The 27085-nt window shown below is 41.8% G+C and overlaps 1 protein-coding gene across 1 annotated transcript in view; it reads right to left on the bottom strand.

Moving 5' to 3' along the window:
• Positions 1-27085, bottom strand: part of LOC116053604 (heterogeneous nuclear ribonucleoprotein L-like) — a 62872-nt gene that overhangs the window by 22126 nt on the left and 13661 nt on the right. The window contains exons 2-6 of the mRNA XM_031304689.2: positions 19389-19507; positions 8614-8723; positions 8374-8501; positions 2820-2905; positions 2625-2721 (exon numbers count right to left, since the gene is read on the bottom strand). Coding sequence (XP_031160549.1) covers positions 2625-2721; positions 2820-2905; positions 8374-8501; positions 8614-8723; positions 19389-19507 — 540 coding nt within the window. The remainder of the gene's footprint in view (positions 1-2624; positions 2722-2819; positions 2906-8373; positions 8502-8613; positions 8724-19388; positions 19508-27085) is intronic.

Here is a 27085-nt window from a genome sequence, read left to right as displayed (position 1 = left end):
TAGTCGATCAAAAGAATCATTAATCCAGTGGCGGTGAAAATCAAGTTACCCCGGTCCATGCTGGTCCATCAAACTTTCCTGTGAAGCCGTTCCTGGAGAGTCCATTGGTCGCGCCACTCCACACCTTCCATTGATTTGTTTCATTTACCTGACCTACTCAGTCCATATGCTCATCCGCTCCCACTGTCGAGGGAAGGGACTCCGGTACCTGGTCAAATGGGAAGGGTATGGTCGAGAAGAGAGGTCCTGGATTCCTGCTTGACGCATCCTTGGCCCACACCTCATCATCTCTTTACAACGACTCCACTGGCCCAAAAAATCTAAATCTTTAGTTTTAAGTCTTCTTCAATACACCATGATGTTCTTTTCATAAATAATGGTCCCATTTATTCAACAATAGACCATAAAGCAGGGGATGCTTTAGGGCGTGGCCACACGCCGACCTGTCAATCCTGACAGAGGACGTCTAAAACAACAATATTGTTTTTCATCTGCATCATTTTCTGCAATGCAAACAGAAATGTGTAAAATTAACACTTGTTTCATGATATAATTAATTAGTTTAGTTCGTGGTTCCTTGGTCGAAAAGGAGCATCTGACTCAGAGGATTATCCCAATCTAATCAACAGGTCGCAAAGTCAAGATGACAGAAAAGTTTAGTTTTTTCCCAGGGCTCTCTTGACTCTTTCTCTCTCCCTTCTTTTAGTTTCTTTCACCTCCTAAGCACTCTTTTCAAGATGTTGTCATGACTTTGTGATTGATGACATCCTGTCACTGTTCTGGTTGCTTACCCCTGAAGGGAAGAGATAGCGAACGGCCGCTCGCTTGAGTTCAGTGGAGCGGACAACTCTGCAGAGTCATGTAACTGCGACTTCATGACATTTCGTAATATTCTGAAGCAACGGTGGCAATAACTGTATTTACAAAATGTATATAGCAGAAACTCTGTGCTGTAGGGTTGGGTACTGTTCACATTTTTATCGGTACCGGTACCTGAAATTCGGTTCCAGTACCTTTTTTCAGTACTTTCGCTCTGTAATAACAAAAACATTATTTCAGTTGTAAAAATAATTCCAAACCTATTAATTCTATTTACTTAGAACATGATGTTATCTATTTAGAATATTTTACACTCAAAATAAAATAAAAACCTTCCCTCTTCCTCTCCAAACCCGTCTCTATATTAAATCAAATAATTATTCATTTCTTACACAGCACTGTAACTTTTATTCTTGTATTTGTATATCATTTTATTTTAGCCTGTTTTATTTTCATCATGACCGTTTTTAATTGCTCTTTAATGTTTTATGTAAAGCACTTTGAATTGCCTTGTTGCTGAAAGGTGCTGTAGAAATAAAGATGCCTTGCCTTACAACCTCAGCCTGTCAGTCAGTCCCCAGGGCACAGAAACCACTGTTGGGCCAGCTTGTCTCAGAGGAAGTGTAACGTCAACTGCACCGCGACCGCTTTCGACTCGCCATTAATATCATATTGCAGCGAACGCTGTCTGCGTGAAGTTTTGAAAAGTGTAACCACACTTGCAACCGCTTTACTGGCATTGCCATGACTCAAAACTGCAGAGACGACGTACGGTACATTGCTCCTTCTGCTAGTGGTGTGGGATCCTGCAATATTTGGTATCGATCGTAAATACAGGGCCAGTATTGCCGATACCGATACCTTTTAATAATTAAAGTGGATGCATCATCAAATTGCTAAATCTGAATGAATTTTCATGATCTTTAAGTGGTTTTGTGATTTGTCCTTTGGATTATGGAACGTTAAAACCCAGGACAGAATTTTCATATGCTTGTATACATTTGTTGTGTTACCACTGTATCTTACAGCCTTTTTACAAATGATACAGCTTGTCGTCGTTTCATTTTCAGCCTGAAAATATAGCCACACAGCGCTCCTCTTCCTCTCTGCCATTCTTCTGCTCCGTCTCTGTCCTGCGTGTGTGTGTGTGTGTGTGTGCTGCTGGCCGCTGCTGAGCCTGGCTGCTTGCTTGTTTGCTGAGTCACGTGACGGTACAACGTCAAATCACAAGAGGGGGGAGGAGGAGCAAAGTGTGCCTGCTCCGCGCTGTAACAGGAGCGGCACTTACCCAGACACAGACATCCAGGTCGCCTCTTTGATGAAACCGCAGCAGTGCATACTGGAGAGAAACTAAAACTACAGTATCGATCTCATTACACTGGTATTGATCAATATCAATACCAACGTTGGTATCGATATTATTGATATTTGGATTGATCTGCCCACCACTACCGTCTGTGCGTGCGCGCGCGTGTGACGGAGCCCCGCTCTCTGTCAACATGCAGAGATGACAGATAAGCTCATGCTTACTCGCTCTCAGGTACCGAAATTTCGCACAGTTTGATTTAGTGTGAATAGGTCCATGGTAGTACCGATGTCATTTGGTCAGTACCCAAAAAAAGTAGAGTTCGGTACCCAACCCTAAGTGCTGTTGTTATAATTACTGTAATGCACTGTTCACAGGCATTCCTAAGAACCTAGGATTTTACTGATTTCTGTGACTCACTGATGGAAACCACCGGTGCTTATACCAAGCTTACAGAATGACAACAGGCTTGTGACTGCTGATGCGTCTTGTCTCTTACCCTTGCATATTCAATCTTGAGTGTACAGCAACCAGCATAGATGTCAGCTCCGTTGAGAGCAGCTTTGGCCTTCTGAGCACACTGAACTGACTCAAACCTGAAAGAGTGGGGTTAAGGAGAGGATACGGTACATTCCAACACACAGATACAAACGGCATGTAAAGACACATACATTCACGCTTTCAGTAAGGATACTCCACCATGGCCTGGATTCCATTTCGTTTAAATATGACGATCCTCAGCACACTGCCAATGGGGTTACACACTGTGTACAGAACATCCTGGAGCAAAATGAAAAGCAAAAAAAAAAATTAAACAAAATCTAAAAGTTTCTAACGCTGCAGTGTATCTTAACCTGCATGAAGTACAGGCCTCAGTGAATTATGCATTTTATGAATACCATAAAGATACTGGTAAGAGAGAAATATAACTCCATGCTGATCCTCAGGTCTTGTTTTAGGGATCTAGACCATACTCCCAAACATTTTTTTACCAAATCAGCCTTTTTTCATCTCAAAAACATCTCCAGACTCTGGCCATCACTCTCTGACTCCGTGGTAGAAACCCTCATTCATGCTTTCATAACCTCCCGTTTGGACTACTGCAATGGAGTCCTGTCTGGGGTCTCCAGCAAAACCCAAAACTCTGCCGCCAGGGCCCTCACCCACACCAAGACCTGGCAGCACATCACCCCAACCCTCGCCCACCTGGCCCCACAGTACCTCTCCGACCTCCTCCATCCATACACCCCACCCCGAAACCTGCGGTCCTCAGACGCTGGCCTGCTCTCCGTTCCCCACACCAGACTCTGTACCTTCAGAGACAGAGCCTTTAGTGTTGCAGCCCCATCCCTCTGGAACCCCCTCCCTGCAGATATCTGAAATACTACATCCCTGGACATATTTAAAAAAACTCCTCAAACACCACCTGTTTACCACAGCCTACAACCTCCTTTAGCTTAGCCACAGTAATTCTGTAACGTGTTCTTGGGTTTCATGAAAGGTGCTATATAGAAAAGTTATTATTATTATATTATTATTATTATTATTATTATTCAATTCTTTTTCAAGACTCGAAAACTCATTATTTTGGCTCCAGCTCTTAGATATTACTAGTGCAGTGCCCGTTGAAAATGTGCCTGTTTGGAATGGGCTGATTACTTGGCCTGTGGTATTGCTGCTTGTAGAATTCATCAAAACCAAATTGTACCCAAAAATGACTTACAGAAGGACCCCAAACCACTTCATATGCACCTCCACTGTATACCCTACTACTAACTTACTGATTTACCTGACAGAGAACGCTGCAGATTCAGAATGTAATCACAAAATATCACAATGAAAATGTGGAGTAACCAGACATTAGCCTCATGGCAGTGTGCTACCCACCCGGCCCGTTATGAGAGCTAATCAGCACATATCTGCGTTAATCACCACCAGAACTGGACTGTTTGTGTGTGTGTGTGCACGCGGAGAGAGAGAGAGAGAGAGAGAGAGAGAGTGTTGTCTTGTGTCGTATGATTAACGAATTTAACATTTCAGCAGAGGTGTTAATTTCCATACAGGTTTAGTGGCTTGACGGTTAACGGTGAAGTAGGGGATTTGATTCGCAGGGTATTTTGGCGACAGTAATGTTATTAGTGTTGTAAGATAGCAGTAGACTTAATTAACCCGACCCAGGGTGAGTCTGATGAAAAGTGCTGTGTCTGCCCGGTTCAGCACTGAGATTTTCTCGCATTGCAAAGCGCTGTGAGGGAATAATCTCCGAGCTTACTTTATATTCTCTGTTTAGAAGTGAATGTAGGCTACAGCTCACAGCAACTTAATACTATATAGTGTCTAGCTTTTGTTTGATATTTAGTGTTGGCAAATGGCTTTTTGTTGAGTTTCCTCTAAGCGAAAAATAGACACGGAAAAGTGTAGCGCCTTTTTTCCGCCAACCTTATTCCACACAACAGTTGTGATGTTCCTTTCAGCTATCTGCTCGTGCTCCAGGAAAGTGAAGAAAAGTAAGTTTGGTATATCCAGCAATCATGTAGCTAACGTTGGAAGCAGGAAAAGAGTCAAAGGCGGTAACACGACAGACAGAGACAGACAGACAGACAGACAGACAGACAGACAGACATTCCTGCAATTTACAGATAGATGATAGATCAATGATCACTCTTCACCAGATAATGGACACACATTGAGTGTCAACACAAAGTTCTTTTGTGTTTTATTACTCTTGGTCCAAAAAGTACCCCAGACATTCCAACACTCAGTCCAACAGTCATTGCTTACAGGAAGTTCAACAAAAACTTTACCACCACTTAGAGATGATTATGCTATAACAAGTCACCTTGTATTTTGGTCAATACCTTCTTGTGGAATGACAATTTCCAAAACATCATTGTGTCAAATGAAACATCATTTTGGATTTCCCCAAAAACAAGCTGTCCTAAAGCACTGATCCAGAGTCCCATTGCTGAGTGACAAACTTTTCAAAGCACACTGTCAAAAACTGATAACTGTAGTGAGTGGTGAAAATGGCGGTATTTTGGATTGGTTGAATTTGCCTCAATTCTTGTTATCACAATGTAAATGGTATAAATAAAACCTGTTCAGGTTGATGGTTGAAAAAAATCTTTTGAAAGCTATGATGAGCCGTTCAAATTTGAGCACATCTTCTTTAAACTAGGCAGCAAAATGTAGCCTACTTGTCAGCTGTACCCAGGGGCAATTTTAGCCCCTTTTTTTAGGGGTGAAGAACCCATAAACTTGATACCGGCACCCCGAAAAAATAATTGTAAAAAAACAAAAAACAAAGTCTGTGTTTGTCGAGCCCCCGCAAGATCCGTTTTGAGCCACATCGGAGATTCTAGTATCACCTGAAACTGCACATCCAGCTGAACAGGTAGGTGTCAACCACATTAAGCTAGCATGTTGGGAAGTGGTCGTAATATGCCTTCAAAGTCATTGAAGCTGTTTAAAGCCTAAATGGGTATGACTATATTTAATAGGGTCCATTAAACTCTCACATCAAGATATCTGAATGAGCGTTGGTGAGAGTCATTTCCAGCCATGTCTGGACTCATGTCAGCTAGCTATAGCCTAGGTAATTTAGGTTCAGAGTTCTGCATGAAGTGAAAAGAATGATGATTGAAATAGTGAAAATATGTTAATTGTATCATCACCTTTTCCCCTTTCCCTGTTTCTGCATACTGTGGTAGCCTACCTACAAGTCTTGGCTTTGTAGAAATTGGATGTGACTAAATACTGATCCTAAGAGCCCAATTACATTCATGTGTGATTATATGGCCTCATAGTAACTATTTTCAATGTGTCGACAGCATTATTTTTATTATTTGAACTTGACAATACTAAAATAATCTATTGTGAGCTAAGGGGTTCTGCTCTAGGAAAATCACAGCATTGTGAAACTAAATCCAGAATCTAGATGGCCAGATCATTCAGAAACAAATTCTGAGCTATTTTCAGAAAACAGTGCTTGTCAGCTATTAGTCAAAATCGCATAAATCTGTAATTTTCAAAAGTTATTTATACTGCATATTGAAAATGTCTCCTTTTCCATAGATGGATATTGGTCTTTCTAGTAACATAATTCAGTGTTTCCCCTACCATGATGGTCCAAAATGAAATTAAAATGCATGTGACGACACTCTCCGCCATGTCTGCCTGTTACTTTGTTTGTGTGGCTGCTTTCCTTGCAAGGACTGCAGGTGGGCGTGGCAGAGGGTGTCGTTAGTAGAGTGGAAGATCCTGGGCACAGGATGAGTGAGTGTTAGTGAGTAACTAACTTGGGTACTCTAGCTATATAATTCAATGTGAGTACACGAATGTTGAAATGACATAAAATGCCCGTCCCTTGTAGCCGTGATAAATTAGCCTGAAGCTAATGCTTCGCTACCTGTTCAGGAGGAAATTAGCCAACTCGGCGTCTTTTGGGGCTCTAAGCTGTCTCCATCTTTCAAATACATCTACAACATTTACCTGGGGTTTGTAACGTCTCTGGTCACACAACTGTTATAAACGCTGTTGTTGTTTTTGCACAGTACCTTTTGAAAAGATGCCTGGAAGTCTGGAATATGTCTGGGGACACTAGTTGTTGCACTATGACCATTCATAGCACTTTATTATGTTGTTCTATGCTCTATTGCATGTTCTGTATGTCTTGTCATGACATTTTGATATTTTTCAAATATTTTAATAAAGAAGTTCATGTTTCAAGTTCAAGTACATGGAATCTTAGAAAATCCTATTTATTTTACCGTGGTATCAAAATTGGCAACGATAATCGTGTTATTTTACTGGTATTGGCACCGACTACTGAATTTTTGGTATCGTGACACCCCTAACTATTACATTTCACACTTTAATTGGCAGGCAAAAACGTCCTTGGCAGTCGTTTGGACAGAGAGGCAGTATAAAAATGAATGAGAGATTAAGAAAAACTTCAAAAGAATGAGTCTAGACACACACCTTATTGCTTCTAAGGGAAGCTTAATAAATATAGTTTGGGAAGGAAGGGGATGAAAGCATACAGGATCATACTGCACCTTTCAGTCCAATTACAACAAATGACAGTTGTTTTTTTTTGTTTTTTTACTTTTCAATGTTTTTCTACATTGCAGACAGATAAGGGTGTCACGATTTTGTCACAATCTCGAACTTCGAATAAAAAAAAAAATGGAATTGTCGATGCTGCCACGCCCCCACGTCACGTCCAGCCGGCTTGTCAAGCGGAAAAAAAACCCATGTGTTGAAGTGCTGCGAGTCAACCTCCTCTAACTTAACTACAGCCAGTCAAAAGATAGCATGGCAACTGCAGATGCAGGAGACCCATCGACAGATCTTGAACTCCCTCCTCTTTTGCTGAAGTCACCGGTGTGGAAGTATTTTGGATTTCCAGTGAGTGACAACGTTCGATAGCAGTGACAGCACTTATCAATGCCATTAGCATCGTGGCTAACACTAGTGTTAGTTTATGACAAATGGTTTCGGCTGTGCTTTCTAACATGATGTCATTGTGCTAACTGAGCACCATTAGCCTTTACAACAGAGCCGCTTCACTACACTTAGATAATGTTTAATTACAGAGTTCTCTGTTGATTTGTGTCCCTGTGTGCTAGTGGTGGGAAATTAATGTAAACAGAGAGCGGCGTGTCGGAAATGCAATGCGCCGTGACGTGGGTCCCTTCAAGGCCAGGCTGGTGTTAGAAGTCCCTCTAGTGGACAGAACGTGTAACAACAACCACATGTTTATAGTGGCATTGACAACGCATAAGTCTGAGTAGTGTAGTACATACACAAATCTTCGAATATTATTCGAATAATGGCATAGCAACCTGTGCTTTAAAATTATTTTTTTTTTTGTAAAAATCGAGAATCGAACCGTGACCTTGTAATCGAAAATGTAATCGAATCGAGGATTTGGAGAATCGTGACACCCCTATAGACAGACACTGAAAATCAACTGGGAGGGACTTGAAACTGGCTTCACACTGTTTGTTTGAGTTACCTTCTCATTACGATGTAGTGCAACTTGACTTGCTCTAGGTACGTAGTAGGAGGTAAGAACATGCTGGTAATCAGCTGTATGGCCAAAAATCACATTATGAAAAAGTATAATATACATACAGCAAATTTTTCTACGTGCATTATAACTGTATTTATAATGAGTTTAATGTGTGTTTAGTGTGTGTTTAGTGTGTGTGTGTGTGTGTGTGTGTGTGTGTGTGTGTCTTTACCGTGGTTATAGGGTAGAGGGGGTTCTGTATGGACAGCAGGAGGACCTTGTTGCCACTGTTGGGGTTGTCAGCGTTGGTCGGCCTGGTGATTCGCTTGGATGTCGAGTAATTAAAGTATGCCTGTTGGCCTGATGAACAGATGGATGAAAATATAAAGACATAAGAGTATGCTACATAAAAGCAAGTGTAACTTAGCCATGGCATCCGGAAGTCTTTACATGAAAAGCCTGGGAATCAAACCTGCGATGTAAACAGGCTCCTTGGCTCCACAGGACACACAGCGGTCGGCGCTCTCCACTGCAGAGAACTCCACCAGGGCCTGACGCTTGAATGGCATCATCATCACATAACTGAGAACAAACAAGCAGACCTTAAGATAGGACATACAATTCATTCAAATCTTTTCCACCCAATGGCCTTTTATTTTCTGGACACATCACCCCCTCTGACAGCTATACTGCATGTCCTCCCCTCTTTGGCAACAACCTTTATTGGTGATTTTTCACGGTACAAAGTCCTGCTATATACTCCGTTGCAGTAGCTCCAGCTTCAACCAGTGAAATAACAGCGGAGGCAATAATGATTTATTTGTGTGTGTGTGTGTGTGTGTGTGTGTGTGTGTGTGTGGCTGTTTTACCTGCAACCCCTTTCAGGTGAATGAGATGTTAATGAATACTGCAACATGCAGGGAGTGTAAATAATGGAGAAGGAGACGTTTAGAGTGGAAACTGCAGTATCACAAAATGTTTCCTTCAATTATTCAGAATCTGTAACTATCTTTACACTAAAGCTACTGAAGCTCAATGCAGTAGTTTATTACACCAAATCACATGATATGTGACTTCATGCCATTTAATTAATTTTACTTACTTAAATGTCCATGTTGTTGGCGTGTTAACTATTTACTCAAAATAAAAAAAGCTTGTATATGCAGAACATTGAAAAAATGATTGGTTATTGTGATGAGTGAGGTGCTTGTGGGAACTTGGAATTGTATCAAGTTCAAATTTATCATTTCTCTTTAGTTTTGGATGTTTGACTTGGAGTGATTTTATTGATGATAATATAGGTATTTATTGCTGGTAGCACCCCTAGTATTACATAGACTTGGCAGGGTTTCTCCTGACTCAATATGAGAGGGAGGTGGTAACATCCTGATGATGTGCACACATGTGCATGTTTACCGTGCCTTAACCAAACACTGTTTTACAAGCAACATATTTTGGGAGATTACTAACATAAAATCTTATTACCTTTTAAATGCCTGTAATAGTCAATGATGTCTCCAATGTTTTCACCTGCCCTCGTGATTCTCCTCCTCACTAACTGTGAGCCATATCTGCAAGCTGAAAACATTACACTGATGGGATGTAAGTTTAATTTATGAAACCTTTTTTAAAAAATTGGCAGGCTTGGATACAAAAGAAACAATATTCACTCAGTTTAAACAGCTGGACCGTGTTTGATCAATCTGCTTACATGGCCAAATTGTAACACAGATAGTCAGTGGTGTCTATAATGTCAACCCAGGGATAATAAATATGCAATGTGTCACAAGTTTACATTTCAGCTCAAAGAGCTCAAAGGCTTGTTAGTTAGATGCGCGTACAGCTTTTCAATGAATAGTTCATAAACCTTTGTTTGACTAGTTTATTTCTGAACCCAGCCATCACGCGCTGCACCGTCACATCCTGTGCCACCCACCACCACAAGTAAATTCTCAACCTGTGGGAAACACTGCAACATAACAGATCATTCAGAAAGAAATAACTAGCTCCAGGTTAGCTCCAGTTAACTCCATTCAGCTCAAGCAGAACACACTGCCGCGGAGAGGGTAGACAACCACACCCTGATAAATGACGTTTGGGGTGCTTTCACAGTGGTGTGGCCACGGCGTTTCTAGGGTTTATCAGGACAGTGAATCCGGAACGCCACAACACCACAAGCAGCATGCTACTACTAACGTCAGAGATGGTTTAGTATAGAGGATCTTTGCTAACGTGAGCCTGAAGTGAATCATTGGCGCTGTGACATGCACGCAAACCTCTACTTCACAAGGAGGAGGGGCTGGAGGCCACTGGTCCGTGTGCACTATAAAAATACATAGTTGATTAGGAAAAAAATGTAATTTGGATTTTATCTACCTGGGCGGGGCGCCCAAGTAGGACATATGTATGGGAAACACTGGTGGGTTTTCTGTTTGTTTGGTCAGCAGTGCAGGATTTTGGGAGCAATGGCTGGTGCGGACGGTGATGTTGTTATGCAGTATAGTGACTTAACTAGGGAGCAGTTCAGAAAGCTAAAGAAAGCTCATCTTATTGATCTGGCTGAGGAGGAAGTCCCGCTGGGAAAAGACATCACCAAGCCAGCAATAGCAGCCTCTTTGATTGAGGCTCTACAGTTAGAGGAACTGTGGGCAGAACAAGAGAGAAAAGGAAATTCAACGACAAGAGAGAGAGAGAGAGAGAGAGAGAGAGAGAGAGAAAGAAAGTCCATCTAAAGAAGTTGGCCAGGTCAGAGGGCAGGAAAGCTGCCAGAGTGAGTAGACATTTGATATTAGCTGTGCATGCGGTTTCATGCCACCTTTTGATGAAAGGGCTGTCAACATGTTTTTTGTAATATTTGAGAACATGGCTATGGAAAGTGATTGGCCCAAGGCTAAGTAGCCATTTTTGGGTTCAAAGTGCGCTTACTGGGGAAGCTCAGACAGCAGTGACGGCTTTGGAAACTTGTGTGGGCCTTAAGAACGATGATCTGAGAAAAGCTGTGCTGGGAAGCTTGCAGGCAGCAGTTCTGTGATTTGAAACGGCAGCAGAACAAAAGGTGTTTGGATCTGTGGCGAAAACAAGTAGTGGCGTTTGATCGTTGGATTAGTTTCTGCAGTGCTTTTGACTATCAGTCAGTTTAAAGTCAGTATCCCCAGAGAGGTTGAGATCTATCTCAATGACCCTGAGGTGGACGGCCCCCAGCATGTAGCAGAGTTGGCTGACGGCTTTGCGGTGACCCTTGGTGGTAGGCCAGGTGGACTGATTGGGAAGAGAAAATACCATGAGGAGTCTGGAGGAGAACACCAACAGGAAGAGCCTGTTGAGAGTGGAGCAGGGTGCCCTCTGCAGTTAGGAAGTTTAGGTCCACCCTCAGGTCGCAATCCCACTCCAAAGTCAGAGCTACGATGCTACTGGTGTCGCAGTTTGGGCCATAAGAAAAGTCAGTGTCCAAGCTTAAATAGCGGACGAGGTCCAGTTAAGGTAGTGGGCTTTGTGTCGGTAGAACCAAGGTGTTGAAGATGAACTTCATGGCTATGAGGGTTTCACTTCAAAAAGGGGCAGTTTCTGCGTCGGTGAGAAGTATGCATGCGCAGGGAGAGATGCAAAGGGGCAGAAAAAGGCCGACTGCTGAAGATGTATCAACGAAGGAGGCTGAACCCAAGGAGGAAATTTAGATTGCAGTTAACCTAACGGAAGATAACCCAGACCATGTCAGAGAATTAAGTTCTCCAATAAACTATGTAATTTTACAGTGTACTCAGACCAGTGGCCTCAAGCCCCTCCCCCCTTCACATTTTGAACGCTTCAGACTGAGAAAAGGTGTTTCTGAGGTGAGTTAACTTTTTTCCCTAATTAGAGAGCACCAGGCTCTGCAGTTTCTGTATTGGATGCCTAAACATTATTGCCTTGTTGTGTTTAATGGTTTAACGTTAAGGTTATATTACAAGGGGATTGACGGTTAGTTGGACTCACTGGCTGTGTAACGTCAACCTAGATTAGTGTCGATAAATCAGCTAACGTTAGCTAACCTCCAGATTTTTCCATAAGCGCGGACGGATATTCAAAGAGCCAACTGCTTTCTCACAGTCTTTTTCAGTGAAAACTGCTTCAATCCGTGTTTTCACCGGGTCCGGTTTTGGAAAAAAAGTAAAAAACTGACAGGCGCGACAAATACGAGACATATTTAGTCCTAATACAAGCTGCCGGATCTAGAGAAAGCTGCTCAAAGAGCATTGAAATTAATATTTAAAAGTTTGTTACAGGGCGGCCTCTAGCTCACCCAGTAAGAGCGTCTGCCCCATGTTGGCTGAGTCCTGCAGTGGTGTGAGTTTGAATCCGACCTGCTGTCCTTTGCTGCGTGTCTTCCCCATCTCTCTCACCCTTTCATGTCTATCCACTGTCTCTACTACCTACTAATAAAGGGGAAAGCCCCAAAAAATAATCTTTAAAAAAAAAGTTTGTTACATTTTAGATTTAGATTTTTTACGGCAGTGTCAAATTGGGCTTTGACTCCGAACTTCGATATTCGAATATAATTTGAATATTAAAAAAAAATATTGATATTCGAACGAATATTAGGCAGCCCTTAATACTCTATAGAGTCGCTACTCGCTCTGAAGCTACCGGTAATCACCGTCACTCTCTCACTCTAACACACACTCCACACACACACACGCGGCTCGACGCACACACCAGCGCAAAAGTATGAACATCAGACCACTTACGTAGGCTACGGTGAAATATCCGACCTTCCTGTTGAAAGCATATTGTTTGTGTTTAATCCAGGGTCTGACTTTTAATTTAAAAAAAAAACAGTGGTGGCAGTGTGTTTTTCTTCTAACAACATCATTGCACGCCTACTGACTGATACACTGCCCTCTGGTGGACAGAACATATACCAAGTTTGATACCAATATATATATATATATATATATATATATATATATATATATATATATATATATATATATATATAAAAAACTTACTGAAGGCATTTAATGGTCAAAATATTATTAATAAATATTCAAATATATTCGAATATTAATATTCATAAACAAACGAACTTCGAATATGATTTTTGGGCAAAAGTCAAAGCCCTAGTGTCAAACCACCAACCTCATGGTCGGAGAAGTGGTCAGGAGTTTTGAGGAAGGAAGGAACAGGGACAGGAAGCTTGTGAAGCTCAAAAACTGATGTGTTCATTAACAAAACATACTCAAACCAAGGGCACAAACTGAACCCAGAGAAATACAAAAAACAATTTAAACTGATGCAAAATAACATCAAACAAAACGGCAACCTCCCAGCAAGCTGCCAGGTCCTTTCTATCTTCCCCTTCTTCAGAACCTCTCAGCCTCACATAACTGGACCCTACCACCTGCACAGGTGAGTGTAGGGTGAGCTAAACTGAAAGAACAACATTAACACTCTGTATCTGAAAATACCATTACAAGGAGATAGAACAGTTACTGCTGACATTACTATTTATACATATATGTGTACCCACAACAATAGGCACCCCAAATATTATAAAAATATCAGTCACTGCAGAACTATCTTACCTATTGTTCTACACCTTAGGAGTGGCCAGCCCCTCAGGACCTAATCAGGCAAACCTGCATGCACTCTCCTTAATTGAGCTGCACTTGCATCTGGTATGTACCATTTTTGTTTATCTTATGTAATTACACATTGGCAACATATATCATCATTGTTGAGCACAAAGCTGTTGTTGGAGGATTTAAGTGCCTGTATTGGCTTGTTAAAATGAAATAGCACATCACACCAACTACCCAAAACTATTGAGTATGGCTGAGCTTTTGGGGTGTGACTATTTTACCAAACTGAAGGTGATTCCAATTAATTTAATTTTGAAGTGACAAATTCTGTAAATGATCCATTACAAAAGATGTACATGGTAAATTAAGTCAGAGAAACAACTACAGATCCCACAGAATAGCAGACGAGATGCTAGAGATCCTGGCAACAGGTAATTGAGGAGCCTCTCCTGAAAGATATGAAATCTTCTCAAGCCTTCAGCCTGAAAATTGATGTGACGACGGATGTCTCTGTAAGCCGACAGCTTGACATACATGTCAGGTATGAATTTTGGAGCTGGTCAAAGGTAAATAAATAAAATTGCATGCCAATATCTTGAAATCATATGCCAATAACCAGCAATTTATCATGTATGTGGACAAAGAGGGACAAGTCTTCAATCATTTCCTGGACATGGTATCCATGGATGATGGTAAAGCTGATACCGTTGTTGCTGCTGTAAAGGAAGTCTTGCAGAAAAAGGAAATCCAAAAAGCCAGACTGTATGGTCTTGGGACTGATGGCGCAGCAGTAATGACAGGTATTGAAATTATTTCTAATTCATATTTTTTACACTTTGACATTCTTTTTTTAATTTTTCCTCAAAGGTATGGTGAATAGGGTTGCAAACCAACTCACTGACAGCTTCCCCAAGCTTATTTCAGTAGCATGCGCTGCTCATCGTGTTGCAATTGTATGCAAGGATTCATCTAAAGAGGTCAAGTACATGGAAACATTCCAAGACCATCTCCAAGAAATCCATCTGTACTTCTGCAACAGTGCCAAACGGACAGCGACGCTGAAGGCAGCAGCCAGTGTCCTTGGCATCAGTGACTTTGGGTGGCAGTAGCTCAGTCCGTAGGGAGTTGGGTTGGAAACTGGAGGGTTGCCGGTTCAAGTCCCAGTACGGACCAAAGTACAGAGTGTGGATTGGTAGCTGGAGAGATGCCAGTTCACCTCCTGGGCACTGCCAGGTGCTCTTGAGCAAGGCACTGTACCCCCCCAACCGCTCACGGTGCTGGTCCAGCACTGGCAGCCCACTCACTCTGACATCTCTCCATTTGTGCATGAATAGGTCCTGAGCATGTGTGTGTGTTTCAGGCCTGTGTGTAGTGATTTCTAACAAACATAGTGTAAATTGTAATTTCCCCACTGGGGATCAATAAACAGTATAAATTATTACAATCCAGGTGTGCTTTCATTTGCTTTTGTATACAATAAACCTATAGTTTACAGTTTTATCGTGTTTATTTGATATTAATTTAAACAATATTCTACCTCTAGGAAGTAAAGGATGTACGGAGGCTGTCCCAGCACCTCGCAATTCACAACCTACAGAAGAACCTGCCAGCTATTCTTGCTGTATTAGCAGAGGAGGCAGACATCAACAAGTGTCCAGTGGCCAAAGGGCTGTACACAGTCTGTGCCACTTACAGGTTTGTTGCTGCATTATATCTACAGGCTGATGTTTTGCCCCACCTTGCACAGCTGTCAAAGGTTTTCCAGAAGGCAGACGTACATTTTCTGCACATCAATGAGCAGGTATTTTACAGGTTAATTTTCTGCCATTTAGTTGCCATGTGATCCCCATATGGCTGGTTTTGTTTTAAGAAGCATCATGGAGGCAGGTGGCACCCTCCCCCGCCCCCCTGGGTCCAATTCCTTTCCCAGTTTCATGAAGACCTCGATGACCCGGCTGGACTTTGGTCCTTTAGGATTATCAATGAGAGCAGAGGAGAGGAGCAGGAGGGGGTCAGAAGCACAGAAGAGCTGTGGTGTGTGTTTGTGTTGTAGCTTTTGTGTTTGTGTTGTAGCTTTTGCGTTTGTGTTGTATCTTTGGTGTTTGTGTTGTAGCTTTTATGTTTGTGTTGTAGCTTTTATGTTTGTGTTGTATCTTTGGTGTTTGTGTTGTAGCTTTTGTGTTTGTGTTGTATCTTTGGCGTTTGTTTTGTAGCTTTTGTGTTCGTGTTGTAGCTTTTGTGTTTGTGTTGTAGCTTTGGCGTTTGTTTTGTAGCTTTTGCGTTCGTGTTGTAGCTTTTGCGTTCGTGTTGTAGCTTTTGTATTTGTGTTGTAGCTTTTGTATTTGTGTTGTAGCTTTTGTATTTGTGTTGAACCGTCTCGGCCACCGTATAGATGGGTTATAGGTTACGCAGGGAGGGGAATAACATTCAGCTCATCAGACGTTTCCAAAAAATAAAGATTGTTCACGAGGCTCACATCTCGAGTCCGAGTCAAGTCTGAAGTCTTTTGAGGACAGGTCTCAAGTCAAGTCTGAAGTCACTGTGTGTGCGACTTAAGTGCAACTCGAGTCCGAGTCTCAAACTCGAGTCCCCATCTCTGGTTGGTGGCTTACCTGCGTCAGAGAGTGAAAAATGGAAATGAAGGAGACTTTGAGAGGACATGTGACAGTGGAACAGCCTGAATGAAGACTGGCGGAGAGAGTCAGCAATTCCTGATTTAACTGACGTTTCCCCTTATTAAATTATGTTATTGTTATGTCCACGTCTTTTAATGTTTATATATAAAATGAACGGTCAACTATGCCGTTGGATGCTGCACCGACTGACAAAGGAAGAGGAGCGGGCTAGGTGGCGCTGAAGCTGAGGACACACTGGGCCGGAGGACGGCAAGCTAAGGTAGGCCTCGCCTTTATCTTTCAGTCGGGCGTCTAAACATTTAGGTCCTAGTATCATATGTGCGAGAACAACCAAGCTCTGTTGTAAAACCTAGACAAATCGGAGTAAGCAAGTTCCCAGGGTTGGTAGTGGTCCCAGTAATATTTATTTCTAAAGTGTACGTAAGTAGCATATTTCGTTAACATATACGTTCAGTGGTACAATATGTAATATATTTGCTGTATTAAATCCAAAAATGATCACAATATGTCATCAGATATTAAGGAAACATGCTAACTATCTTTTCTGACAACAATGCTAAAGCCAGTATTTTCTTCTTTTAAATGTTCTGTTTGTGTTTTGGCCTGTGTGTTGGTATCAACTGCTCATTTTGACATACCTGTAAAAGCGCAAACCCAGCGCGCTACAGCCATGGAAGCAGCAAACAAACGAACGGGATCAACGGAGATAGATTCTTCCCGACCTAAAAGACCTCAGTGTTTCTAAACAGTATGACCAGAGACGTTACAAACCCCGGGTAAATGTTGTAGATGTATTTGAAAGATGGAGACAGCTTAGAGCCCAAAAGGACGCCGAGTTGGCTAATTTCCTCCTGAACAGGTAGCTAAACATTAGCTTCAGGCTAATTTTTCACAGCTACAAGGGATGGGCATTTTCAGTCATTTCAACATTTGTGTACTCACATTGAATTATATAGAGCAGCCTACTCAAGTTAGTTACTCGCAAAAACAATTGAGATACAGCCAGTGAAGTGATCCTGACTGGTCCTGGCTAACACCGCCATGCTAACCCTGCTAACCCTGCTAACTGCTAACGTTACTGAAGGACCAGTCAAGCGGGCCACGGATGTTTACAACCACCTTGACAGACCTATGACAGAAGCCGCAAGCTTGACTTCCTCATAATGAAACATGCAATTTAACTTTGGCAAAACAACCGTGTAGCCTGTTCAGCGGCGGTAGCCGACCAACGGTGAGTAGTTTTAAGCCGAGAAAGTGTGTCTGTCAGTCGGGTAGCGAGGACGGCGAAGTAGTAGTGTTTTTAGTCGGACTCATCTCTGATGGAGATGAGTCCGACTACAGGTGAGAGGCTGAACGCTCTAAAGACAGTGGAGATGGTTGTGGACTTCAGAAAGAACCCAGCCCCACTTGCCCCCATCACCCTCTGTGGCTCCACAATTAACACTGTGAAGTCTTTCCGCTTCCTGGGAACTACCATCTCCCAGGACCTCAAGTGGGAGCTGAACATCAGCTCCCTCGTCAAGAAAGCACAACAGAGGATGTACTTCCTGCGGCAGCTGAAGAAATTCAACCTGCCAAAGACAATGATGGTGCACTTGTACACAGCCATCATTGAGTCCATCCTCACACCCTCCATCACCATCTGGTACGCTGCTGCCACTGCCAAGGACAAGGGCAGGCTGCAGCGTGTCATTCGGTCAGCTGAGAAGGTGATTGGCTACAATCTGCCGCTGCTCCAGGACCTATACGACTCTGAAGCGTGCTGGAAAGATTGTGGCCGATCCCTCCCACCCCGGACACAAACTCCCCACTCCCCTCTAGCAGGAGGCTGAGGTCCATCAGAACCTCAACCACACGCCACATAAACAGTTTTTTCCCCTCCGCCACTATCCTTATCAACAAGGCCCGGAAACCATCCTGACTCTCCACCCCTGGCTCTTCATGCCACTGTTCTCTCTCTACTGTAATGCTCTTTATTTTTTTTAATTTTTTTTTATTTCTATCTTTATTTTTAATTTAATTTAATACATACTGTGTACATATACTTATACTTATATTGTTTATACCTATACTTAAATTGTTTAATATTCCATCTAGAGAATGTGTGACGTGAACCAACAACACCTAAACAAATTCCTTGTATGTGTTAAAAACGTACTTGGCAATAAAACCCTTTCTGATTCTGATTCTGGTGTTTTTAGTGGTTCTTGCCGTAATTTTAAGCCGAGAAAGTGTGTCTATCAGTCGGGTAGAGAGGACGGCGAGGTGGTGGTGTTTTAGCGGTTGTTGCTGTAATTTTAAGCCGAGATAGGGTGGTTGTCAGTCGGGTACAGAGCTCCTCGCGAGCACGGGCTTGTATGACTGTCAATATAGCCAGCATCTAATGTTAGCTACTCCGCTGTGCTGTGGAGTAATGTCTGGCTATGTGAGACAAGCGTCTAGCAACATTGTTAAATGCTGCGGTCTCAGCCTGGCAACCTCCTGTATGCTCCTGGATGTGTCAGGCCTGTGGTTGACTGGTGACCTGTTCAAGGTGTACACCTCCTGTCATCTAATGCATGCTGGGGTACATGTAAGTTCCAGACCCCGGGGTAACACACACATTTTAACAATTTATTTAAGTCCACTTGTTTTACAGGGACAGAAATATTATAGATGCAGTTAAATACATATACAAAAACATGGGCCATTTGAATACAGCAGGTCTTCATAATATTAAGCATATCCCTCCTTTCTCATGCGTATAAGTAACAGCGTCTTCGCCATATATGGCAGCTGCTTATGATAGCAGACAGAGCACAGAACTTTTCGAGCCGTTTAGCTCTCTTTTTGGGCATCCCAAGCTGATGAAGCCCTCTTACGACCAGCCTATGTGTGTGTCCTAAGCTGCCAAAGATGAAAATGAATCGTCGCCACCTATAGCCTAGTTCTGAGATGGTGTTTAGGAGTGGCTGGTACTTAATGACCTTGGTCAAAAAAGCTTCCTCCATGCTAGGATCATAGGTGCATGCAACCTCTAAAACAAGCAGCTCACTGAGTAGTTGCTGTCTCACCATATGGCTCCAAACTTCTCCAAGGCATCTATCAGGTCTGCTTCCACCACGGCCTCACACAGACCCCTGACATGGACCACAGGGCTGGGAGAGATACGATGGGAGTCCTCGCCATTATCCTGCAACACACACAGTCAACCACAGTTACACACAATGGCTGTATTCACATCAAGCTTAGATAGATAGATAGATAGATAGATAGATAGATAGATCTTTATTGTCATTGCATAGTTTACACAACAAAACTTCGTTGGAGCAATCCAATTTGCAGCATTAAAATACAAGATAAAATATAAAATATATACACACACACATCAACACACCTCCCTGATGACCACTGACCACATAACAATCCTAGGAAATCCTGGGAAGCCCTTAAATCTTTATCCACCCTTGTGGCCGGGTTGCTCAGTGGGTAGAGCAGGCGCACATGTACTGAGAGATTTATTCCTCGACGCAGAGGTCCAGGGTTCGAATCTGACCTGTGATGATTTCCTGTATGTCTTCCCCCTCTCTCTCCCCTTTCTCACCTAGCTGTCCTGTCAAATTAAAGGCGGAAAAGCCCAAAAAATGATCTTGAAAAAGAATAAATAAATCATTATCTGCCCATAGTAACAGTAATGAGTTACGTCCTTGCATTGCCACAGATTCCAGCACTGTATTGGATACATTGTTTTAATGAGCATTTTGTGTCCTGTGGCTCACTGTTCAATTTGTCTCCAACTTTGCATCTCCAAACATCACAGTTTGTGATAGAAACCCAAATGGCATAGTTACACCTTTGTGCTTTTATCTCTCCTTTTTCTGTTGTCGTACATGACGCCTTAGTCAAGATCGATACTAAAAAACCTGTTGGTCCAGGCAACTCAGAACAGTTCTTCTTAAAGAAAGCTGTTGTATTAGAAAGGTGTACATTATAGAGTGGCCACTAGGTGTAAGCAGTGTAAAGACAGCTTTAGAAAACCATTTTTTCAGTCATATTATTTGTGCACAGCCACTGCTTCTGTGGACCACCAGGCTGGGGCCAAACCCAGACCAGTTTGAAAGGGATGTAACTTATTTTGCCAGTCAGCTGAAAATGCTTAGCAGAACAATGGACTTCTGTCTGTAAGAAAACTTCAGTGGGAGTTTGAAGGAGTTCCAAATCTGCGAGTGTTTCAGCTTGAATAAATATGAGATTAATAACCAGCAGGAAATTAGCCCATGTTGCAACACAGTAAGGCTTTTCTTCAGTGTCAGTTATGAATATGTATTATTGAGGACTCAAAATAAGGAAATGATAACAAAGACAGGAGAGAGTGAAAAAGCTCCTGACTGTATTCAGTACTCTCTGTATTGAATCATTATTGAATTAATTTAAATTTGAACATTCTATTTAACGTGCCACTATATATGATCTATGTTTGTAATTAAGTATTAATTCATTCTCCATCTATTAGTTTATGGAACATTCATCGGTTTTTAAACTGAAGAGCACAGACCCAGAATTCATCTGGAGCATTAAAGGTCAAGAGATATTACAACCATGCCTCAAACAGAAATGCATGTTACGGTGGAGATTCGGATTAAATTATTGTGTGGTACAGAGAGGACTTATCGCAACTAAAAATTATAAAAAGCAACAACGCATAACAACGCTTAAGTTGGCAAAAATATTGCCAAATTTGATAATGATCTGTAGGCCTGTCGCGATATGCAATAAATCAATTAATCGCATGATAAATAAAAATGAGCTCAATAATTTTTAAATGGAAATTATTGAAATATTTTCATTTTATTTATTGTTTTTGATTGTTATTCCAGTGCATTTTTGTTAACAGAGACTGAGAGTCCATTTTATTTATTGTTTTTGGTTGTTTTGTTCATTTATTGAGAATATTTCAAATGTCTTCCAGTTCCAGTGTTAAATATTCTTTAGAAATAAAAGTTTATTAATCTTTGAAAAGGTGTACCTGCATTATTATCCCATTATCATTATATTAGATTAAGATGGTCTCAGAACGACAATATTATCGTTTATCGCAATAATTTCTGGGACAATTTATCGTCCAGCAAAATTTGTTATCGTAACAGGCCTGATGATCTGTACGTATGTGCGGCCTACACTCCCCCATGTCGCCATATTACGATGAAAATACTTTACACCAGGGGTCACCAACGCAGTGCCCGCGGGCACCAGGTAGCCCCCAAGGACCACATGAGTGGTCTGGGGCTGGGGTCCACTCAGGCCTGTTCTAAAAATGAAAATTGAATATTGATATTATCTGTTTCCCACCTTGTTAAGTCATTGTTGATAATTATTGATAATGAGAAATCATTAACGTGATCAGTGTCTTCACATAGATGAGTATCATTAATCATTAATAATCATATATAACTAAAGGCAAACTGAGCAAATTTGTTATTTCAGAAGAGCGTATCAAACTGGTAGTCCTTCGTATGACTCAGTACCCATGAAGTAGCTCTCAGTTTCTAAAAGGTTGGTGACCCCTGCTTTACACAATACAAAATCTCCATAGAAAAATGGGACATTTCCAGGCCCAGGGTAATGTCCTGTTGGGGGGAGATTTAAATGCCAGGATGGGAGCGTGACATTGTGGATCCTGTTGGCAACTGCCACATCTTTGGACAGTCCACTCTACACCTAATTAGTGCTGACCGATAGTCGCAAGTTGAGAGCATTAGTAAGCAAAGTAGTTTGTAAAGTAATTGTAGCATATTTTATGATTTAAAAAAAAACTGCCACCTAGTGGCCAATTGGCTCCATATACTAAAAGGCACAGGGGTACTTTACAACAATAGTTTCTCATAGTTTACGAGTTTTACCTGAATGCACCATGAGTTTATGAGGTGCACCTAAATGCACCATGAAGTTCTGTGGCTCCCACACACTAATACTTGCCAACCTTGAGACCTCAAAAATAAGGAGAATTTCTAAACCAAAGGGAGAGGTCTGGGGGTCCCCCCCAAAAAATTGGAGTTTCAGATGCTTTGTTTCCTGCATTCTGGTGACTTTTAAAGAATGCCAATTAACGTGCCAGGAACAGGTTGTGATAACGGAAAGGAAAAAAGATCTGAAAATGTGTCATAAAGCGGGAGAAATACAGGAAAATTGTGACCCCGGGAGGAAACCGGGAGAGGGCAATGACAAACAGGAGTTTCCCGGAAAGATCGGGAGGGTTGGCAAGTATGCACACACTTTTAGGGTTGCAATGCATCTGTGAAAGGGGCTAGAAAGAGAAAGCTTCTTATTTTATATTGTTTATCAGATATTCTGTCTTCTAAACTTTAATCTCTTCCCTCTTTTATTTGTCTCATTCTCCCTCAATTATCCATCCCTTCCCCCATCTTCCCTCTTTTTGTCCTTCTCATTCACATGGGCATTCCTTTTAGTCTATTTTTAGAGGCAGAGGGCTCATCTGAGTGTTTGGAGAGGAAAATTGCATCAGACTAACTTTTCTGTGTCTGATGGCCAGGCTGCTGGCTTCTCTGTTTCAGACATGTCAGCATGGCACGTCCATTGTGCAGGTTCGCATGCCATTTGTTTATCACAGTGTGTTCTGTCTATAACCATAGCTGTAAATTGAGTACTTTGATACACTTTCTGATACAGATGATCTGATATAGTGAATAGGACCTTTGAGCAATAGCTCCCGACAGGCCGTGATATAATCACAACATATCACACACTGAAGTGAGCTGTTGCTTTTATAAAAAGGGCATTAAAGCTATAGTGCGTAGTTTCTGTCGCCCCCATGAGGAATTATATGTAATGACAACAACCCTGTTGGTGCATCCACATGATACAGGCCATCTGTGTGGGCCATCATTTAACCCATCAAATCAAGGAGGACAATTATATTGTAATTGTTGTCCTCTTCGTCTCCAAAGCTGAATGCTGCTGTTGTCCTTTCTCAGGGGTGACGTAGAATGCATCACTTGAGCTGCTGCACGCAAATATCTCCGGACTACACCATTTTGTTAACATAGCCATACTGACAAATACAGAGATAGTTTCGTGGAGCTGGTGGGCTTAATTAGCTTTAATTTACTCATTTGGCAATGGCTTGAATGGAACGGACGTTCATTAATATAAAATATTTGTGTACTATAGGTTTAAGTATGGCAAAATGAAAGGTATAGTTACATTCCAATTTAGATAGATTTTTATTACTGAATAATATTCTTCACAATAAAATAGGCCCTCTTGGGCAGGCTGGCTGCCTGCACATACCGAAGCAGTTGCTATGGAACGCAGGTAATGTTAGCCTACACTAGCAGCTAGCATAGGCTATTTCTTTAGCTAACACTAAAGAGTTAAAGCTGAAACCCTGCATCCTCCATAACTGCATATCTTTCACTATAAACCCGCCCAATGCTTTAGTGATGGATTGGACTGCCCTGTCTGAATTTGTATGGAGAGGCTGTTACTGGAACATTGCATGGGAATCTTAATTAAATTAAATCAAAGTGTGTTAGTAAACAGTGACATCATTGTTGGGTAGGGCTGAACGATTAATTGCATTTGCGATAATATCGCGATAAGTTAAAATGCGATTTCCTAATCGCAAAGGCTGCGATTTGGTCACATGACTCGCGAGAGCAAATCAGTCTGCACTCCACAGAGAAAGCATCAACTAGCACGCTAACGCTACGCCGTACCTTGAGCTGATTTCTGTCATTCAAACAACTCTGAGTTGTAGTTTAAAACTTTTACAGCCATTTTAATAAAATGAAGGGTTTTATTCTGGTTCGAGTCCATACATGCAGTTAATGGATACAGACACGCAGACCTGAAGGCTCGGTTGGCAACTATTAGCTAGCTCTGATTAGCGGTTAGCTCCGGTTAGCGGTTAGCTCCGTTATAAAGATATGAGTGGAGGAGCTGCCACTGAGAGGGGTAACAACCAGACTGATAAATGACGTTCAGGGAGCTTTCACAGCAGCGTGGCCGCGGTGTTTCAACAGTTTTATTAGTACAGTTAATCCCACGGCAAGAACACCAGCAACTAGCTAACGCAACGATAGCCTCTCTGAACAAGTACACACGGCAGCACGCAACTTCACGAGGGGGAGGGGCTGGAGGCAGCTCCTCTCTGTGCACTGTAAAAAAAAAATACACTTGTGTGTGTGTGTGTGTATATACTATATTTTTACTTTTTAAACTGTCTAGTGTGTAATTGTGTGTTGTTCATACTATAAAATGATTTATTGTTTCTCTTTGTTGAATAATACAGAAGACAAAGAGTTTAAAAAATAATCGATATCCCAATCCCAATATTTGGGAAAAAAATCGCAATTAGATTATTTTCAAAAATCGTTCAGCCCTACTGTTGGGTGTGACTAAAGGTGCATGAGAGCACTCTTCTGACTACACCCAGCCACAGTGATCATGGCTGTGGTCAGAGGTCAAACTGACTTTTAACCACAGTGCAGTAAAACACAGTTTAAGTTACTATTTAAGGAACCTCCAACATCAGCTTGTTGCATATATTTAAAATTGTGGATTAGCAATGTCTCTGTTGTGTGTCTAACGGTCTAATGCACTAATCTGCTATAAATTATTGATCAGGTTCCCTACACCTTTATGGATGTAATATCATCATCAGCTCTGAGTCTGAGTCTGAATTACATACTATGTTGTCGCTGTGTTTTCAGCGCTTGTGTTTTTATCGGAGTCTTTTTGTTCAAAGGTAGCAGTGCAGTCTGAAAATAGCACATCTCTGTGCTGCAGCCTGCAGAACACAAACTCGACAGCTGCCATCTTCTCACTGCTCTCAGACATAAAATCATGCTCTTAGTCATCCGCTCGCACACTAACTCTAATAGCTAACACTTTAATTCCCTTGGCAACAGGAATGAAAGTGTTCCAGGTTTGGATTTAGAAGAGAGTTCAGACTTGAACGCCTGGATTCTCATTAATATTAGGGATGCACTGATCTGATACTGATATGCTGAATCTGACTCAAATATCTGGATCGGGTATCGGTGACAATGGGGTACATCTATTCAAATTAGCATGAGGACTGACGAAGGTGAAAAGAAGTTCTCCAACTATCTCCTTGATTTGGGGAGAGGCAAAATTAAACACAGGGAGAGTGAAGTTCAGCTCCAGATTCCTCCAGGGTACTTGATCTCAAGACTGACTGACCTTCCCAGAATGGATGTGGTGACAAAGACAACCTTCGAAAAGGCACTTTATACACTCCTCTGAACTGAAGGATAACGGAGCCATCAATGACATGTATTTGGCGGTGTTTCCTGTAGAAGAGTAGGACTGGGCATCGAGAACCGGTTCCTACTTGGAACCGTTTAAAAAAATTACGATTCCAATGGAATCGTTTTTTATTGGAAACGTTTGGAAAATTTGGTTTCAAATCCGATCGACGGTTCCAAGTCTAACACTCGCAAGTTTGGGCGCTTGTTGTGTTGCAGCACTCTAAAGTGTGGTTTAATTTTACATTGAAAAAAGCCCTGTAAAGCTGTAATTCACTATTGAATCAAAATAAAATGTTCCTCTTATCTGTGAAATAAGCATTGTGACCCGTTTCAACTCAGAATCGGGAATCGATAAGAACCGGAATCGAAAGGAAGAATCGGAATTGGAATCAGAATTGTTCAAATCAAAATGATGCCCAACCCTAGAGAAGAGAGTCTACTTTTCAGCTGACTCAGTTCTGGAGTTCAATCACAAGGATTCACTGCCGTTCAAGTTTCTAAACTCACTTTCACCCATTGACCTGATCAAGAAATAACACTGAAAGTAGGAGCTCCAACCATGCTGCTTAGGAACCTGCAGACAGGTCCTGACAGGACTCTAAAGAACGGCACCAGGTGGTGGACGTGCAGATAATGGTTTGATTGCTGTAGGGACAAACAGAGGCAGTTTTCGAAACCGCATATGATACTAGCAGCGCGTACTATTTTGGCCAAAATGTAGCATGTAGTATGCACTATGCAAACAAAAGCCGAAACTGCAGTATGCCAAAAATACCCGGATGTCGCACTGATTCGGAGAAAATCTCCAGTACGCCACGGACCAGTCTATCTCGCCTACTGTGTCCCACAATGCAAAGCGCCGCAACAATCCACAACAACAACAATAACGGCTTGCCATTGTGGCCAACAACTGGAAACGTTTTACAATGTTTGTCTGCTATTTCATCACTAAATTCACTTCTGAGACTTTTTTATGCGATAAATCAACAATGTAGAGCTCGAATATGGCCAGTTTTACGAAAATGTATGGATAATAGCAAATTTTGCTCTGACGGTCTGACATGACAGCCAGCGGTAGCCTGTCGGGTTCGCTGGTTTGCCGGTCGGCCTGTCCACCTTCACAGACCCCACTGTGAGGGTGTTGTATTTGCTTATTTCACATAAATAAAGATGTAAGAAATTAAGTTACAGGTTCTTAAATTTTCAACATCTTAAACAAACAAAAGATGCAAAGCTCAATAAGTTATATTTTTCATTTCCAATAGTGGTGTGAGTTCTTTTTTTTGCCCAATGCTTTAAGAGCTTGTTCAAAGGCCTAGCATATTGCAGAATAAAACGATGTTTCATACTGCATACTACTGATGAATGCAGTATGCAGTATCTGTGTTAATATTGAATGTTGTCCAGAATAACCGTAAGGTACTGTATGCTCAAAAAATGGCAAACTCAAGTCCATCAAGCAACAACAGATGGGCATA

Source organism: Sander lucioperca, chromosome 15, assembly GCF_008315115.2.
Source record: "Sander lucioperca isolate FBNREF2018 chromosome 15, SLUC_FBN_1.2, whole genome shotgun sequence".
Lineage (NCBI taxonomy): Eukaryota > Metazoa > Chordata > Actinopteri > Perciformes > Percidae > Sander > Sander lucioperca.
This window is presented reverse-complemented; position numbering and strand designations above follow the sequence as displayed.